Here is a 20,592-nt window from a genome sequence, read left to right as displayed (position 1 = left end):
TTCAAAAGGAACTAATGGATAATTTGTCTACTATTTATTACTCAAAAATTGTGTAGTCTGTATATTACACAGTATAACGTTTAATAACGTGCATGATATTGGTTACACATTAATACTGGCATGTGTATTTTCAAAGAATTAGATAAAGGCAAATGTTTCATACATCAGAACAATAATTTCATATGCAACGGTTTACCATAAATTCTTCATGTATTTAAATATCCCCATGTTTATAAATTTAAATATATAAATTATTATTATAATATGTAGAATATAGAATTATATAATTTATTTTTATATATTAAAATTATATATTTAGGTAATATTTTATTATTTAAACATTTTTACTTAAATATGCATAATTACTAAGAAACCGCCCTCTAGAAATATTTTAGCTTATTCTTATGCAGTTTCAATCGATTTCATCAGCAACACTAATTGGTAAGGAAATGACAAAATAATACCTTCATCGAAAATCAAAGTACATTCTGTAGATCGATGTAAGATTCAAATTGCCAATTCTATTCACCAGAACTTATTTTTATATATAAAAAGAAGCATATCGGAAACATGGCAAAGGTAACAAAACTGTATTTCCTACTTCCACATATTTCATAAAAGAAAATAAAGCGGTAGCAAAACTGTGCATGATTTCCTTGAAAAGAGAGTCGCATTAGGAACAGGTGTACAAATTTTAAATCACGGAACAAAGGTTTTTGTGTATTTAAAAGAAAACTCACATTGCAAGTGTCCATATAGAGTCACCATGTCTTCATGAAGGGAAATTAATGTTCACCGCAGAGCAAGTCTGTTAGGAATTTCTTTTTAATATTGTTCAGCTTTTCTTAAATATTTGATCTTATCACACAATTTTAATAAAATAAAAGCTGCAGTACGCTGAAGATTCTTTCATTCATCATGATCTCTTTAAGATTTCTGTTGTTAGCAGGTCTTATTAGCATGACAGTGTCACAAGGAGGTGGAGGTCCACGAGCAAGTGGAGGTCCTGGGCCACCTCCACGAGGTGGCCCACCCCCAGGTGGTCCCGGAGGTCCACCCCCAGGTGGTCCCGGAGGTCCACCACCAGGGGGTCCCGGGGGTCCACCTCCAGGGGGTCCCGGAGGTCCACCACCCGGTGGTCCCGGAGGCCCACCACCAGCTGGTCCTGATGGGCCCTGCGGACCAGGAGGGCCAGGAGACTGTTTCATGTCTCCGGCATGCAAAAACTTCAGCAGAGCTATACAAGACGAAATGCGAGGTAAGAATTTTTCTTCAATTTAAAATAAAATTTGAATTTATTTGAGTCCTGAAACTCAAAACTCATAATAGTAAATGTATATTTGTATAATAGTAAGTTAGTGCAGAGCTTAATTTCTAAGATTAGAAGTACCGGAGCCCTATGGAAGACCGTCAGCAGAAAGGAACAAGAGTAAATAAATAAATAAAATGACTAATAAACTCATTAATAATTTTAAAATTAAATAGTTAATTGTTATCAAATTAATTGATAGCTATTTAATTAATGTTTATAAATTATATAATCAATTAATTATTATATAATTAATTATAATTTAATTGATAATTATTAGATGATTAATTATTATTTATTGAAATAGTTAAAGATTGAAGTAATTAAATAATTAAAATTAAATAAAATGTAAAGAGATAAATTGAAATTTAATAAGAGATTTTTTAATATAATTTTTTTATTAAAATAAAATTTTCGAGATAAAATTTCTACTGAAATTGTTATTCAATTACATAAAAGAAGTGCCGCAGACTTCTTATTCAGGGCTCTGGTGCGTTCCGGCTAGAATTATGATTTATTACAAAAAGTAAGAAGCACCAGAGCCGAGATCGGGTGGGCTTCGGCCCAATTTAAGCTCTGAGGCGGGGTTCTTTTATCATCACAAAAATTAAATATACTTAAAATATAGCTGATGAAAATTTCAGGGCGAAACAGAATGAGGGTATAAGTGGGTGGAAACGAAAAATGAGGGGAATCTTGGTGAGAGAGAACGTTTTCTTTGACCCGGCTCTCTGCTGATATAATTATAGCTATCAAGCAGATGTGTGTCAGGGGTAAAATGAGTCCTGAATATGACTCCTAAAGATGTATGTGAAGTTGCTGATTACGCTTCCCCCCTCATTAGTGGATACTGTCTGAAGACGATGTATAGGACGTGCTTGAGCAGTTTATCTCAGTATTTCACTCTTATTGTACTCGCTGTCACTTAACTCACATTTAAGAACACAAATTTTCCTTCCTGCGAGGATAACTAACTATAAGCATCACTAACAATACACGAGATACGATGGCATAGCGAGAAATTTACGCGTTCCTAAACAACTCCCCCAATTTTATTGCCCTCCTTAAAGGGAAAGGTTTCCGCATGTGAGTGAGGGGACTTTACTTGAACATCTCATGTTCTCATGAGTTCGTATTTCTAGGAAAATAAGAGTATTGCGAGGTATGCTTATTGTTAAACTAAAACGATAGGAATTCTAAATTTTTCCCCTTTAAATTGTGGTTCAGTTTTATAAAAAGAAGTACCGGAGCTCATCTTATTTAGGGCTCCGTTGCGCTCCAGCTAAAATTGTAATTTATCTTAAAAATTGAGAAGCACCGGAGCCGAGCTCCGGTGGGCTCCGGCGCAATTTAAACACTGAGTTAGTGTGATGTATAACTGCAGGCTTGAAATTCCAAATGTTAGTCTTGAATTTTACTTTTTTTTTTTTTTTTTTTTTTTTTTTTTTTAACCCTAACCAGTTTTGTATCAATACTGTACTCCTAAGTATTTTTTTTTTTTTTTAATCTATGCAACCAAGTATGTCATATGTATTCAAGGTAGTCTTTTGTATCCTCTATCTAGATGTGACTTTGTAAAGTTTTTTTTCCTTTTTTTTTTAATTTAGACTCAATAAATGCCGTTATGGCTTCTGCAGGGCGGACATCATACTGCAAGGGATTGTTCCCGGTCAGTAGTCCTTTTAGCAGTGTAAAAGTAAAAAAAGAAAGTCCTGAAACTCAATATAATTTTTTTTGAACGAAAGTATCTGTATTATTATCGCAGCCAAGAAATAGCTCAATCGATTTCATCTGAAAATCTTTTATAATCGAAAATTTGAAAAAATTCATTTATTTAAATTCTTTACCATTATTGACTCGCTATTGAAAAGTAATAATTTTCGTTCGGAACTGAAATTTTCACTTGTTATTTAGCGGTTATTCAAGTGTTCTTTTACTTTAAAAGTAAAGTTTATTGCAGACTGAGAGATAATTTAAAAGTCAAGTTCTGAAACAAAATATACTATCGAATGATGTAACATTTGAACATTTTTTGTGCTCCTGTATGTATAAGGTTTTAAACATCTATATTTTTTCCTCTTATTAAATCGCTAACTGAAACAATTACTAATTTATTTAATTTAAAGTCTTAAAAAATACAAAACCTTACATTTGCCAACTTTAATTTGTTCTTGATTAAAACTAGCCAATTATGGCTAAGTAAAATATAATTTTAAGAAACTAACATTCAAATATGCAAGAGGAAAAAAGATTGATAAATATTTGTCGCACGTTCAGTAGCTGACAATTCTTTGAACCTTTCATACTACATTTTTAAGTAATAATTTTTGTTGAGTCTTTTCTCTTCATCACATTGTAGAGTTGCGCGCCTCCAACTTGCACGCAACCAAGAGGTGACTGTTGAAACTGGATAAATGACAGAGTCTTGCTAAGGGTTTAAGTCCCTTTTTATTCAACGTAATAAATTACAAGTGCGTGCTCTTGACGCTCACAAACTACGCCAACTCGGCGGTAAAATAAAAATAAGAACCTGAAAAGAAACTAATAACAAGACTCTAACTACGAGGCTCTCTAAAAGTAACTAACCTCACCGCGTTTTACGATACCGCTGCTAATTCAGCAAACTTTGAAATATCATGTTGAACGATTAACAATTCTCCAAGGCAAGCACACAGGCCGAAACGCGGGGTTCTTCAATTTCTGGCTAACTACCTCCGCGCTCGTGAAGTAAGAACAGCACACCTCGAACTCGTTTCCTTTCTATTTAACTCAGAATACTTCCGCTGATAATTTGAATCCTTGCGCGTTCAACTAAAATTTACATACTCTGGCATTGGTAGTTCCAGGGGAAAGTAAGGCTTGACAGGAAAGATAGTTTAAACTTAAAATAAATGTTAGTTAAAATAAATATAAACCCTACAACATTAATTTTCAGTCTTCTTCCTAAGGTGGCTTTACAAAAGTTTTTGTTTCTTTATTATTAAAGACTTTTGTGTTGACTTTATTTATTGCATATCATCTTCTTAGCCCTTGCGACACATAAAATTTATTTCAACAGCAAAATTACAAAATATTTTAAAACAGCACATTCCCGATAGACGGTTTTGCGAGCTGCATGTGAAAACTCACATTGCATTTATTATTTCGTACAGTGTGGCCACTGGTCCCTTTCAAATCGTCGAGCTTGTTGATCAGATATTCATTATAGGTTTACTAAATACAAAAAAATAAAATTCTAAATTCAGAATTCGACTTCCAGATTCACATGCTCGGGTGGAGGACTACCTCACTCAGAATTTGATAGATCTGGGTACCGTCATTTTTTCTCAATGCGAAGATTACTCATACGTACATGTAGATTCTTCATTATTTAATGGGCAAAACGAGAATGTTTTTTTTCTTTCTGTTTCAAGATTTTCTAGGATAGTTTTGCGAGCATTATGACGTTAAACTCATCAAGTATCATGCGAAAAAGCAAGTACTCATTTTTTAGCCACGAGTATTGAGGTTTTCTCATGTCCTCATTAATGCGAGACTGCAAAGAGACTCCGAGATTCATCACCAACGTCTTTACTCATCGTGAAATTATATGTACTAACGAAAAATACTAGATTTGTACGCCCGGTATGGTGTTTTATGCACAATGTTTTAAATGCCTTCCCGATTTACGGTAAAATGTTAGTCAGTTTTCAAGTACATGGTAGCAGATGTTCATAGCAAGAAGCAAAAGATCTTCCCATAAATAAAGGTTATTTTAGAAAAATAAGGTTGAGGTATCTTAATAAAACAAACGGAAGAGATGATGAAAACCAACTACACCTACACCATCCTAAATTATGTTTATTGCATTGTGGTTTACATAACTCGAAAGAACTCAAAACATTTTAGCACACCTCTACGTGAGCGTTATTTGTAGTTGGGATAATGCCTAAGCGATACTGCATCTCTTTTCAAACATTTGAAAACATACCTGATGTGACCTAGTCCTATCGTTTCCGTAATTTGGGCACGCAAATCTAAAGATCAGAAATCCGCTCCGCTCCATTTTTTTTCGGGAAGCAAAGCTTTTTGAGTTCCTTCGAGCTGTATAAAACACAATGCAATAAAACAAATTGGCTTTCGATATATGTGTCGTCCTGTTTCATCGTTTCTTGTAGCGGCACTCTTTAAGTGTTATCGACTATCGTTTGTCTTTGATAGAATTCATTAAAAGTTAGTCTCAAAATTTTGCAGATGTACTTTGTGTTTTTGATATCTCTTAAAATACGTAATGTCGCAATTTTGTTTGCTTATTAAAAATTATATCGGCAATTAACAGTACCCCAATCTCTTACACCTGCAAAATAACTTAGATTTAAAAACTTGCTATTTTGGTTGGAATTCTGAAACTAATATGCAACAAATTTATTGCCTATTTATTTATTTGTAAATTATCTTAATAGAAGTTCAAAGAAAAACAAGTTCTTCAAATTTCCGTTAGAAGAATTTGTGATTGCATCTACTATTTAACCATTAAATTGGGTAAAAATGCTTGAAACATTATTATAGCTTGATGTAAACGTTCTGCAACAATTTACAAAAGAATTCATTTTTTGCATCTAACTCTACATTTTGAGAGTAATTTAAATGCTAAAAATAACAAATATTATAAAAATTTAAAGATAATTTTACAGAGAATTCAAAAAATCTTTAAAGTTTAAAATAACAATATTTCTAGAAGTGTTGCGCTGCAAATTAAAATTACATGAGAAAGTGTAAAGGAACTGTGAAGCTAATACATTTTTTAAATTTTGTAAATTACAAGCATTTTTTTCAAATCAAAACCCTAATTATGAAAGAAATTAGGCAAAACTAAAAAATATAAAACATTTTACATTAATCAATGAACTTTAAACACGTTTTAAGTTATTTAGGTTATAATATTTAAATGAAAAAACCTTAGTTTTGAATTACGGCACTTGGCTTGGGCAAAATACTCACTAGCTTGTCGAGGAAAATTTCTTGAATTAGATGATATTAGCATGAAATTACAGCTTTGGTTAATTCTACGATTCTTTCTCTCGCTTTCTGTTCCAGTATCTTTCAGGTATTTTCAGATGAATTGCGATCTGATGAAGCGGCAGGTGAATTGCATTTTTTGAATTCATTTGAAAGAAACTCCAACATCAATCGTTCGCATTAGATGGCTTTGTATATTATTCTCTGAGAGATGTAAAAATTGTTTTGAAATATGTCAATAGTTAAAGGAAGCATTCGAATGGATTGAGATCTGATGAAAGGGCAGGTCAATCTCGTTTTCTGAACTGATTTGAAAGAATCTCATGCTTCAACCGTTCGTATTGGATGGCTTGGTACATATCCTCTTGAAGATGTAAAAATTGTTTTCAAACATGTTAATAGCTGAAGGAAACAGTTTCCTTTCAAGCACTTTAATATATTGGTCTGCATTCAATTTTGTTTCTGCAGCACGATGTCGACTCAATACACAGCATCTAAATAGCGTATCATAACCACAGTAGGAAGTTTTACAGATGTTGCAATACAATAGAATTTAAAACTATCGTTATGAAAGCGTCGTGAAAATGTCTCTCTTTTATTGAGCATTTAACGTCTTTTCACCACTCCAGCTAACCTTCCATCATTAATCCATAGTCCATCCTGCATTAGGTTATGCCCATTGTGATAGCTTAAGCCGTTGCCTTTTATTAATAAAAGAATTTTTCGAATATTATGGGCTGATAAAACATTATCGTTGAGCTTCCGATTTACAGGCTACCTGACAATATTAACTAAACAGCTCATCTTCTTCTTATGCTTCAAGATTTCATAGCGAGCAAACCCATATTCAACATCAAAACGAAAGAGAAACGAACTAGACTTCCATCTTTTCGTAACCTAACTTTCCTTGATTTTTCGTTTTGTGGCGATCTTTCAGAATTCTGATTAAATTGAAGTTATGAATGCATTTACTAGTTGCCGGAGTTCACATTAATTCCACAGCAAGATAATTCTTAATTAATGCAGTGCAATAATTTTAACGTCCATAACTACGTTGTTTGCGCATATTTTTTAAACAATAAAGTAAAAAAAAAAATTGAGTTTGCCCTATTGAGTTCTCAATACAAAAACTTTTAAAGTAAATAATAATAATTACATTATAAACAGAATATGTACAACATAAAGTGCTATAGTGGCTTGAAAAAGCAGTTTCAATTTTTTATTATTAATTATTCATTTTATAAGTAATTATTCAAATAATGTTCAAATTGTCCAAAATTTTTCAAATAAATCTTTCCCAATTGTTCAAATAATGCTGTTATTTTAAAACAAAAATAAGTTTTGAATTCTGTGTAAAATTATTTTTAAAATGATGTGTAATTTACTAAGTGGGAATTGAAATTAATTTTGAAATTGTGATTATATGCCCAGAATACATGTTTTAAAGACATGTTGCAGAAATTTTGTAGGACGTGTGTTTTATCTTTCAGTAGAATAACTGTAGTTGAAAATGCCGTAAGTTAATGCACATCTGTGCAGTGATGTATTTTAATCACATTTCAGTGAAAGGCGTACATGATTAAACAAAACTTTTATGAAATTTTGAAAAGTAAAAATAGAAATATTCAATGAATTAGCTAAAATAATCGATTTATGTCAAGTATGGAAAAATCCTGTATCATTAGCCATTTCATCATAGAGTGGTCTGAAAAGTGTTGTATGTTTTATAATTTAAAATTGCAAGGGTCATAAAATTTAGAGTAATATAAAGAAATTTAAAAGATCATTTCAAGTGCTTTTTATGAAAAAAATAAGCATAATTTTAATAGTATACTTCTCCTTGATAGCTATGCACGAAAGGGGAGAAGGAGGTCCAGAAAACTGTCCGGATGAAAATCATGAAGTAAGCAATTTTACAGTATTTTCCCTCGTGTACAAAAACGAGTATAAGCCAGCGTAAAATAAATTTTTAGACTTGCTGTTTTACGATTGCGATGTTTACAAAATTATTATAACCCTATTAAATCTTAACATTCTTACAAATTATAGCTTAATAGGACCGCCGTTAAGAAATTTAAACCTAAAAAGAAAAATTCAACAAAATAGTAAAATAATAAATAATGCAATTAAAACTCTCAATTAAACAAGTTCGGTGCTGTGAGAAATAAAAGGAAAAAATCTAAAACCCTCTAAATTTTGCAGGTAATTTGACAATGCAAATGCATATAAAATATGAAATAAAAAGTGAAATAAAGGAAAGTAACAAAATACACCTTAGCTTTTCTACAAGTTGTCGCATATTTTATGGATAGGAGATAAAGTAGAAAATTAACTAATGTGTGATGTTATTTGATAAATGAATAATAGAATTTGAATGAAAATATACATTAAAAAAACTTATGTGGACACAAAATGGCTTCCTTGTGCGGCCTATTAAATTATACGCTTTTTTTGCTGCATTTGATTTAAACTTAATTTCTCGTTTTTCAGTAGAGATATATTTCTCATTCAATTAATTTATTCTCACTTTGCGGCAAAGAAAAAACAGTTAAAAACATTAAAAAAAGCAGTTTTTAGAATTAAAGTGAACAAAATTGAAAGTTAGCTTTTGGTCCAACTAGGCAAAAAGACACATTAGTTGGTGCACCAAGTGACTTGATTCACTTTTCTATAAACAGTTTCAAGCGTAAAAAATGGCGGTTCGTTAGGCTTAACTCACCACTTAAAAAAAATTTTAAATTATTCATAATTCTATAATTATTGCATGCAGATTAACTGAAGTCATACAAACATTAACAGGAACATAAGAACAGCATAATTCATTCAACTTTAAAGCAAAAAATACACAATTTAACAACATATAAGAATAAATAAATTTAACTCATCGTTCCAGGTAAATGAATGAGTCTATCTATCTAGATATGTATAATATGTATGTACATACGGTTGTTACAGCCAAATGCAGACAAAAGGGTGGTGCACAACTACATGTTATAGCAGTCTCATATACTAAAGTTCAACGAGTCTATTTTTTCTTGATTTATGCCTGATTAAAAATACATGCATGCGCACGTACGTACGTACAGACGTCACGAAAAAATCTCCTTCGAATCAGTTTTGAATCTATTTTACAATCCGTTTTAGAAAAAAGAATTCTTTATTTTCTCCGTACGCGCAGATGTCACGCAAAAGCATCGTTCAAATGGATTCGAGATCGGTTGAAATGAATATTTTCGTTTAAATATGCTACCTGAAATTTTTCGTGATTACAATACTTTGTAAAGTAAAAAGGTAATAGGATTTATGATTTATGATATAAAATATACTTCCAAATAATAACAAAATAAAAGCTCAGTAAATAACGAAAACGTAAATAACGAACAAACAGAAAAATACAATAATAAAACTGAAAAGAAAAGAAGGTTTATATTAATTATTACACCAGGGGAATAGGAAACATATAAAAACTTAAAAATCTAAATGTGATTTCGGTTACGAACCAGTGAGCCTATAGCTGCAATTTATGACAACAGCTCAAAAATTCTATTTATAAAAATTTTTACAGAATTATTTGAAATTTAGCTGCATTTATTTCATTATATGATTAGTCGGATCATAAAATAGTATAAAATCTATGTTAAAATATTCAAGAAATTGCGGAAATAATTTAAATATAATAAATGAAAAACCTTTCTAATAAAGCGTTACATATTGCTAACGAGCAGCAAGTTGTTATAAAATTTCTTGTTGCTGGTAAATAACTGCATTAAGCGTATAGAATTCGATGTTCTTTGGTAGCATAAACTAAGTCCAAACTCCGTGCAAATGTATAGCGAATTATCGTTGTGTCTGAAAAGAACTTTTATATCTTAAAGTTTAACAAATCTTTTATCGAATAAGAACTGGAGCATAAATATCTTGTGTTCTATTAACAAAATCAACCAACCACTTGCGAAGATGTAACTTAAAGTAATAGCGAATTTTAAGATTTAAAATTTATTGCCAAAAGCTACCAATTCATTTAACGCTAAGTTGGCTCAAACTCTTCACCGGCGTAACAATTTAAATGTCAGCAATTGTAATCCAAAGCCGAAGAATAATATCTTTCTGAGCTAGAGAAACCTATTAACATGGCCTGGAAAGGCAGAGACAAGCCCTGTCTTACAGTCCAAAAAACTCAGCTTAAATACTCATACTACATTTACATTCTGGTAGGGAAAGTGACAATAAAGCTCTAAATCATAATAACTGTTTAAATTAGCACAATGGAACCTTACAAGTGTGTAAAGTAATGTATGTCAATTAACTAAATTTTATGATTAAAACCTTTACTACAATTTCTCCTTTGCGTTAGCTCTCATCATGCAAATAAGACTGCAAATTATTTGAGTCAAGGATTTTGAATATTTTACATGCAGACCTTTAAACTGTGACGCTTGCAGCTACTTTTCTACTCCCAAACTCTGCCTGTTAATATTCCGGAATTAACCATTTTGTTATACCAAATTTATATCGTCTCCAGCTATGGCACTTTTAAACTGTAAATTCAACTTAAATACTCATACTACATTTACATTCTGGTAGGGAAAGTGACAATAAAGCTCTAAATCATAATAACTGTTTAAATTAGCACAATGGAACCTTACAAGTGTGTAAAGTAATGTATGTTATACCAAATTTATATCGTCTCCAGCTATGGCACTTTTAAACTGTAAATTCAGCTTAAATACTCATACTACATTTACATTCTGGTAGGTGAGTTCTGGTAAGTGACAATAAAGCTCTAAATCATAATAACTGTTTAAATTAGCACAATGGAACCTTACAAGTGTGTAAAGTAATGTATGTCAATTAACTAAATTTTATGATTAAAACCTTTACTACAATTTCTCCTTTGCGTTAGCTCTCATCATGCAAATAAGACTGCAAATTATTTGAGTCAAGGATTTTGAATATTTTACATGCAGACCTTTAAACTGTGACGCTTGCAGCTACTTTTCTACTCCCAAACTCTGCCTGTTAATATTCCGGAATTAACCATTTTGTTATACCAAATTTATATCGTCTCCAGCTATGGCACTTTTAAACTGTAAATTCAACTTATGTTATTTTAAATACACGCAAGAGAAGTATTATTATTAGACTCAGGGGATGTCTTTTGTTTAAATTCGCGCTGAACAAAAAGGTTATTTAAAACCATAGTGATAGTGATAGTGACGGAGGACGTGGCCACCACCCCTTTACTATTAAGTTAATTAGCATATAGGGCCACGTCCGCTCTTATACAGAGTAAAGCCAGAGAGGCCACATGGGAGGCTTGCACAAGGCGCCCAAACCCAACGCCTGGACCATCCGGTTGGCAGTTCCGCGAACCAAATGCCACCGGGTAGACACCCGTCCAAAGTGCCCGGGTCCAGTGATTTTGAATCTTCAAGAATAGCATTGTACATGGCTAAACAAGGGCAGATATACATTAGTAGTTATTTACATGCTTCTGTTAATACATATTTGCTGACATGCAATCCAGCACTGTTACATACATATACTTTCTAAATACCTACATGACATTACCTTAATTTGCTTTGGAATAATAAGACTAGTATATACACTTAGCACAATAATAATAATAATAATAATAATAATAATAACATACATTAGGACACGCTTGCCCACACTATATACACACATCGCAGACATACCTAGATTACTTATGCTTGAAAGTTACTGATTTACATTGAAATTTGCTGACATACTGACCAGTTATATTTACACATGGCATAAGTCTGGACCCATGTCCATTAGCTTATCAAGTATATGAGTAATTTTGTTGGTCTGGTGTCGCTGCTTGACCATAAATCTGTTGAATGCCTCCCTGTTCGTCTGCGGGAACGGAATGTGCATTCCCTCCGTGAGAGGACATTCATGAACGTAGTGTTCTGCTGTGCCCAGATCGCCGCAGCAGCATTGATCCGAATTGGAGACTCCAAATCTCTCAAAATATACTGGAAAGGGCCCATGCCCTGTGATGTAATACACCATTTGTGGCCCGTGCAACCAGTAGTTCCCTATCTACTTTAGGCAGAAATGTATGCGCTCGGCGGCCTGTGTCTTCGTTGTCCCACGCAGCCTGCCAGAGTGCTAGAGCTGTGGCGCGCAGATTCCGTTTTAAATGAGAAACCGGCCATGGGATTTGTACTGGGACTGCTTCGACGTTATGGGCTGCTTCTTTTGCAAGCCGATCTGCAATCTCATTACCATGATTCCCGATATGGGCTTTCGTCCATTCTAGATTAATTTTTAATTCTTTATGAGCACGGAGGTATTCCTGAATAGCTGCTATTATTGGACAACTGTGGGTGGGGTTAAGGATGGCGCATAACGTAGACAGGCTGTCTGTTATTATGTAACTATTGTATAGCCTCTGCTGAATTATCGCTTGCAGTGCATAGCTTATAGCTGTGGCCTCGCTTTGGAAGACACTATTGTGCGCTTCCAGATGACCCTTCCATTGACTTACTATTCTACCCTGTTTAAGTGCTGCATATGCACAGCCCACACTGTCGTCTATTTTAGATCCATCCGTATAATAGGTAACATCTATGTTCGTGGATCTTGTGGTCTGCTTTAGGTTGACATTAACACCCCGTCCTTGCAAAGACGGGTGCCTGTCAAGGCTGATGACTGCTCTTTCGAGGTTATCTGCAGTAAACACCTCTTCCCCAAATTGCGTTGTTTGGCCGAGTTGCTTGACTATCTGGTACGTAGCTTCCTTCTCGACACTAATGGACAAGGGTAGTATGCCAGCCAGGACTGCCAGTGCATTGGTCGGGGAATTTCTGAATGTTCTCGTGATATTTAATAAAAACGGCCGTTGGATGCTTTGCAAATACTTTACTTTTCTGCTCTGCATCGGTAAGGCCCAGACAGCTGCTCCATACGTCACGATCTTCTCAGTGACGGTGTTATAGAGGATATGGGGGTTGAGACCCCAGCGATATCCTTTCATCATCTTGAGCTGCTGAGCGATGCTTGCTGTGCGCTGTTTTAGGGAGAGCACATGCGCTATCCAATTCAGTTTGTCATCAAATATTATTCCCAAGTATTTGAGTTCTCGCTTGATTGCAAGTCGTTTCCCATTGAGCGTGATGCGTGGTTGTCGCGTTAGGGAGCCTCCCTTTTTTGGAATCAATAAAACTTGGGATTTTTCTTCGGCAATCTTCAATTTCAGCGTTGCACATCGCTCCTGAAAGAGGTCGCAGGATTCTTGGCAGTTTCTCTGCAATTGCTCTCTAGTGGGGCCTTGTACTATTAGTGCCGTGTCATCGGCATATGCAACTATTTTCGTGTGACTTGGCCACGGCTGTGTAAGTATACTATTGTAGGTTAAGTTCCATAGGAAGGGTCCCGCGCAGGAACCCTGCGGACATCCCCTTGTTTGATTATTTTGTAGTATGCCACTATTATGCTGCAGAATTAGTTTTCGTTCTGCGAGATAGTTCTCCAGTGTCCGATAGATATTCCGTAGACAGCGTGAGTTCCTTAGTGCCCGTAGGATTGCCGGCCACCACAACGTGTCAAAGGCACTTTTGAGATCGACTGAGATGAACGCGGTGTGATGACCGGACAATCTGTTTTGTAGGAGACATTCTTTAACCTTCATGAAAGCATGGACGGTGGATCTGCCTGTACGGAACCCATATTGATCCTCGCTCAGGTAATTACTGAGTGCAAGTGATGTCGGAGCCTGTTCACTAGCAACTTTTCAAATGTCTTACCAAGCGCTGATAGTAAGCATATTGGTCTGTAGGCATCCGCTCTTCTCGGATCCTTGTTCTTTTTAACGAATAGAATTACTTGGCCTATCTTGAAGCACCTGGGGAACGTGCGGTACTTAGTAGCTTGTTGAATAGCTGTCGAAATAGATTGATATTCGAACGCACAATGAGTTTAATTATACGATAGTCTACTCCGTCCGGCCCAGGTGCTTTCTTTTGCGGTAGGCACTTTAAGACGTGCAATATTTCTTGTTTTGTGAAACAAGCATCTTCTGCAGTATCAATGTCCGAGGTATCATATCGGATTATTCTATGTGCTTGCGTGTCTTCGGAGGGGTCGTCTGTGGCGAAGACCGCCTTCACGATTTCTGCAAGCATGGTCTCTGTGAGTTTATTGGAGATCTCTGGGACAGGTAGCAGATGGAAGGAGGCGGGTTTGAAAAGCTTACATGTGGCAATCTTGTGGTGTATGCCATGTATTTCGGTATTTTCCGTGCAAATATTTCTACAGCTTTCCAGTTTGGCCTGTAGGATCATTTTCTTATATTTTGCTCTTTCCTGTTGAAAGGTGATGAGCGTGTTAGAAGAAATATTGTGACGCCGCTCCTGCTTAAGACGGCGTCTAAGGGCGCGAAATTTCTGCTATTGTTCTCTGAGATGACTGCTCCACCAGTTTAGATTAGAGATCTTTTTGGTTGTTCTGGTTGGCAACAATTCATTATAAACTGCTCTTATGGGTGACATTATGTCACTCGTGATAACTTGTAAGGCTTCGGTGGTAGTTGCTTGTTCGATCAACTCTGCGAAGTGGGCAATTGGGATTTAATGGCTGCAGCAAATGTCCTTACATTATTACCTGGCAAGTTATACCTCTTGATTATCGAGGTGGCTGTCTCACTGGCGATAGAAAATCTAATATAATTGTGGTCTGAAAGGCTTAAGCCTTCCACGACCGTCCAATCCTGAATCTTTTGCGCAATTTGCAATGTTGCTACTGTAAGGTCGGGCCATCCCTGTGAATGGATGCGATCGAAGGTGGGTGCAGCATCATGATGATTAAGTACGCTCATATTTTGACTAAAAAAGAAATCTTCTAGCATCCGACCTTTAGGATCAGTGCTGGGATATCCCCATGTGGAACTGTGGGCGTTGAAATCCCCAGCACATAAGATGTTATGGGACCTGTACCGCTGAAGTAGTTGCTGCATTCGCTGGATAGTTGTATCTATATTAGCTGTCGGAGGGGAGTATAGTGAGACCAAGAGAACCGTTATGTTGTGCATCTCAAGAAGAATAGCCACGAAGTCTCTTTCTGTGGTGATGATAACCGGTGTCCACGCTGGGTTGCAGTTGATTAGTATTGCACGGGGTGAATCGTTAACATCTTCTTTTTGGTACACTGTCCATTGTAGAGATAGCCTACCGCTTTTCCCTTCAAGCAGTATGGTTCTTGGGCAAATATTAGATCAATCCCTTCGGTTGCGGCATATGCGGCAGCTTGTGCCGTGGCTTCTTTGGCATGTTGCAGATTAATCTGAAGGCACCTTATTGGTGTTTGAACTGGGATCGTGTCCGTATTAATGTCCGTTGTCAGTGCAGCGTCCAGTTGCTGAGGTGGCTGGGTTAGACTATTACTGGTATGAGGTGCAGAAGTAACTGAAGGCTGTGACGTACTTGCTTCTGTATGGGTGTTCACAGACACTTTCTCTTCAGTATTCCGTTGCGCTACGGACGTTGTCAACTGCCCATTGATAAATTGCGCATTCTGCTGCATAGGCAGGGTGGTGGAAATTGTATCTGGTACCCAACCTGTAATTTGCGTCTCCGCAATTAATGCATGATGGTTGGTCTCCAGTGCAGTCTCTGGTTGTGTGAGCGCCGGAGCAGAAACCGCAGACGATCTTGGAGGACCTGCACACGTCCTGGCTGTGTCCAAACTGTTGACAGCGATAGCATCTTCGTACTCCAAGGAACTCGGAGATGCCATGCGCCTGCCATGCCGTGAATATGCGCTTTGTCTTGATTGCTGCAGCAAATCCTTCTGTGGAGCACTCGATGATCCATTTGACCCTCTGTGGGCGTCGCTCACGCAGACGGAAGAGAATCTTGAAATGCAGGTCGGAGATTCCTGCTGTCGTGCTGAGCTCAGAGATGAGCTCCTCTGGCTTGGTATGCTCCCCGACATTATGTACTGCTATTCTTGGTCGACGTCGCTGTTTCCTCTGTATATCTATATCGATGTCTGCTTTTTGAAGATGGTCCTTTAACTTTTCAACTTCTTCGGGAGTATCACAATAGACTTCCAGACCTCCTTGCGGGGCGGGCTGTATTCTCCGTACTGCTACGGGGATTTTGTCCAAAGGGACCTTGTCTTGTAGAGCTCTCCGCAAATCGTCTGTTGGCCTTTTGGTCTTTGGTTTAATCACGAGACTCGGCTTACTGTTCTTGCGCACGGCCTCTGCAAAGCTTTGCGGTGTACTCTTTACTGTTTGCGGAGGGGCCTGCTCACAGGCGGGCTGTTGCACAGATGGAGAGGGAGTATGCATTGTACCACAGCAAACAAAAGTAGAGGTATGGGTACCTGCCTCTATTGCTGGCGGTTTGGGGCGATACTCTGGACCCTCTAAGGCAAGGCCTTGGAACACAGATAATGCGTCCTTCAGTCTATTCCTTAAATCTTGAGGGAGAAGGTATCTACCTCCTCGGCTTGTATCGGTGATATTCCGGATCTCGTTGGCTAGTGCAGCGATCTTTTCTGGTGTTGTCCGATCGGACTCTAGCAATTCTGCTGAATTAAGCTGTGTTGAATTACTGGCTTCCTCTGGGAGCTTGGACTGGCGGGTCATGTCACAAGTAGAAGCGTGATCCTTTAAATTGACACTATGGGAGTCGCTGGGTAACACGTATAATGCACTATTGAAATCACTCTAACTGATGTGTACACTAAAATACGCTTATTTCAGCGTTGTATGCACTTAAAAACACTGTACGATACTATTCACACTAGCTATGACACTAGTGTCGCACTTTAAATCACTGAAGAGAAAACTAACTTCACTGAAACAAAGCCTAGCGTTGCTTGGTCACTGCAACAAACACTATATTTCTAGCTGTAGTGGCCATGCACTATTCATTCACTTAAAGACACTGAAATTGATATTGGAGGAACAATTTGCACGTATTTACACTTGTGATGCACTGTATCTTAGTACAGTGTTGCTTGAACACTGAACTAAATCACGCACTATACTTTACCGACGCTTTAACTAGGGGCTGGGCACGATTAATTCACTTATTAGCACTGTTGTTAACACAATTTGCACATATAAGCACTATCGAAGCTTCAATCGTTGAGCTATAGCACACACTTATCGTGAACTGAAGACTGATGGTTATGCACTATCAGCTCACGTTGTAACACTGGATGTGACTCTAAATAACGCTTGTAAATTGACGTTTAATCACTGAATTAGCACACACACAGTACATTAAACACTTTCACTGTAAAGAACACTGTTTCACTCAACACTATAATAACTTTGTAAAGAGAACGGCACTTAAATACCTTGTGTAATTACACGTATTATCTTATTTATGCCAACGTGGAGACTCCAATTGTACACTGTGTGATACTGTGTGATAGTTTGTCTGGTTCACAGGAAATTACAATCTGGTATACTTAAATATTTACTCATAACACAAAGTAAACATGTAAATAGCACTAAGAATTAGAAAATTACTACAATTTAACTGTTTGCAGTTTATGCAGTTTGTTTCAGAACCTGAAAATAGAAATTTCCGCTACTACGGAGAAAAAACACGGAGCTGCAGAAACACGACCTGCTCCTGGCTCTGCTGAGCGATCTCTGCATTTAAAACCATAATGTGACTTTGTTACATTCGCATTAGACGAGGTATAACTCACTTGTCATTCTTTTACGGTCTGAAGAACATTTTTCCCCCCAATGGCGGGCACTTGCCTATGCCGGCATCGGCCAGTCCTCTGCCCCCATGAAACAAAAATTGACCGGGATATTTATTTTAAAAATTTGTTATTTTTGGTATCATTTTAAATTTGCCTCGAGGAATCGATTATTCAAGTTACTATAGTTCGAGAAAATGCGTGTAAGTGAAGTGAAGCAAAAAATGTGTGTAACTGAAAAGGCTGTATAAGAACCGTATAAAAAGAAAGTCATATGGTGTCCACCTCAGCTGTTTTTAGGATAGAAATGTAAGTAACGATATTAAATAGCGCACTTAAAGAGTTATTACAGGAAAGTTAAGATCGTATTTCACGTATTCCTGATCTTTCGATAGGACAGTTACGATTATACATTACATGTTCTTTATCTTACTTATATACCTTTTGTGTGACTTAAACAGTTTATAAATTATATATTAAATATAGGGTTTATTTATCATTTTTATGCTTTTTTGCAAAAACTTACCGATATCGAATATTTGTAACATAAATTTTAATTCTTTTGTAATTAAAACTTTACATTCATAGGCTTTTAATAACATTTTTGTTAGCATCACAACAGAAAGAAGACTATTTTAACATTCCTTTAACAGAGCTGATAATCTTGATCAAAACTTAATAGTGTATGATCCTAGCAGATGTCCTAAGTCACAATGTTCAACAACTTGTAGGTGGGTTCTTGTTTATGTTAAAAAACTTTTATCAAAAGTTAGAGTACATTTTTATGATCTGTTGTCTATAAATATGTATACACTTTAGGAGAAGAAAGCAAAACAAGCTGCTATATTCAGGTAATATGTTGAAGATTTTGCATGAATGATATCTAATCATATTGTAAAATACTTGCCACTATTTTTGCCCATCTAAATCTAAAGTCCTCTTGTTATACCCTATAAGGTATTACTTCAGCCTTCTTAGCATGCCACTAAGAAGCGTGCTGACTTCTCTGGTCAGCTCTGAAATACCACCAGTCCGTGGTTCGATTCCCGGCAAAGGCGTTGCTGATTTTTCACTTCTTCTGCTTCGAAGTAACCTAATGTCTCTAAAGTGGCACCCGAACTAAAGAGGGTGGTGGATGATGATTCTCCATACCCAGGATTTGGTGATTGGGTCTTCTAAAAAGCCCAGTCGCTCTTTAAAAGGGGGTATGTAAGGTATTTCTCCCGCCTTCTTTTCATGCCTTTGTAGTGTAGTGGTCAGCACTCTGGGCGCTTATTCCGGAGGTCAGTGGTTCGATTCCCGGCGAAGACGTTGCTCATTTTTCACTTCTCCTGCTTCGATATAACTAATGTCTCTACAATGCTAAATACCTTATACTCTGCAAAATTTAAAATTGGCATTATCCGCCCAAGGAGCAGATATCGCCACCTTTCAGAAACTGTTTAACAAAATGTGCGATGACTTTTCACTGAATTTTATACCTAAATACAACTGAATTTTCTGTTTTGTTAAATTTTGTTGCATTTTATTTGCTCCCTTTTAGGCTTGCAGATGGAACGACATGATGAAAGCACGTTGCAACGTAAAAGAGAAAGTAACAGCAGAATGCTTGAAGGAAGTGAACATGTTTATGAATGGAGAATGTCCAACGGTAGCTGAATCGACAACCCCTCAGTCGACGACATCTAGGAATCCATAATCTGAGAAGATCAAAGTAAAATACATATATAGGAGCCAGGAAGGATAATGTGAAGCACTTTGTATAACTTTGATAAACGCTGTAAGCATTCACAAGAGATTAATGTTTAAAATCTTTTTATATACACTGCAATATAATTACCAATCTTTAGAAGTAAATGCAGTTTATGTTTCTTGTGTCTCACAACTGTTTTTTTACTACTAGCTGAATAGCTTAAACAAATCAAAAGTTAATAATAAAAAAGAAGCCATGAATGCTAACAAAACTTAATATGCATAAAATCTCAGTAGATACTTTTAAATTGGAAGAAGGGTTTTAATAAAGCCAAGCAACCCATTATTTAGTAATATAATGAAAATTAATATTTCCAAACGTAGGAGCAAAAGTCAGTTTACCCGATGGATCATAATGTACAAGTCTAGGTAGCCTGAGCTCAAAGTAAATGCTGATATTGTGATCTGTTACTTTAAAATAGGAGCTTCAAGATCGTTGCCCGGCCGCTTTTCCCTTTTGTAATGTCCCCGCACAACACCTATTTTCTCCACTTCATTTGGAGCTGTAGTTCAAGCCGACCGCCATTAGCGCTCTTTTTGTCAGATTTCTTCGGTTGCAGTTGGGGCCCACCAGCGGCCGAGCGGTAAAGTCGCTGAACACTGGTAGTTCGGTCCGAGGTTCGAATCCCGCGAACGGGCTGGCTGCATGGGCGTTTTCGTGGTTTTCCCCATACGTAACGTGTATGCGAGCCAGTTTCCCTTAGAAAGTCCTCCACGAAGGCATCCCTCCCCTTAGGCAGATAGCCCTCGAGGCTTTGCCATAATCATACACACACATTCATTCGGTTGCAGTTGAAAGCTGAATTGGTTCAGACAACCTATGTTTCAAAACTGAT

General features: G+C 36.4%; 1 protein-coding gene across 1 annotated transcript; it reads left to right on the top strand.

The window, feature by feature from the left end:
* Positions 1 to 762: 762 nt before the first annotated feature.
* On the top strand, positions 763 to 19,875 carry LOC118187523 (uncharacterized). Its single transcript, XM_035357764.2, has 3 exons — positions 763 to 1,258; positions 8,155 to 8,210; positions 19,548 to 19,875. The coding sequence occupies exons 1-3, from the start codon at positions 919 to 921 to the stop codon at positions 19,701 to 19,703; spliced, it is 552 nt and encodes a 183-aa protein (XP_035213655.2). The 5' UTR covers positions 763 to 918; the 3' UTR covers positions 19,704 to 19,875.
* The last annotated feature ends 717 nt before the right edge of the window (positions 19,876 to 20,592 follow it).

This window comes from Stegodyphus dumicola, chromosome 8 (assembly GCF_044657685.1).
Source record: "Stegodyphus dumicola isolate Sdum_Otavi_A_Nest chromosome 8, ASM4465768v1".
Classification (NCBI taxonomy): Eukaryota; Metazoa; Arthropoda; class Arachnida; order Araneae; family Eresidae; genus Stegodyphus; species Stegodyphus dumicola.
This window is presented reverse-complemented; position numbering and strand designations above follow the sequence as displayed.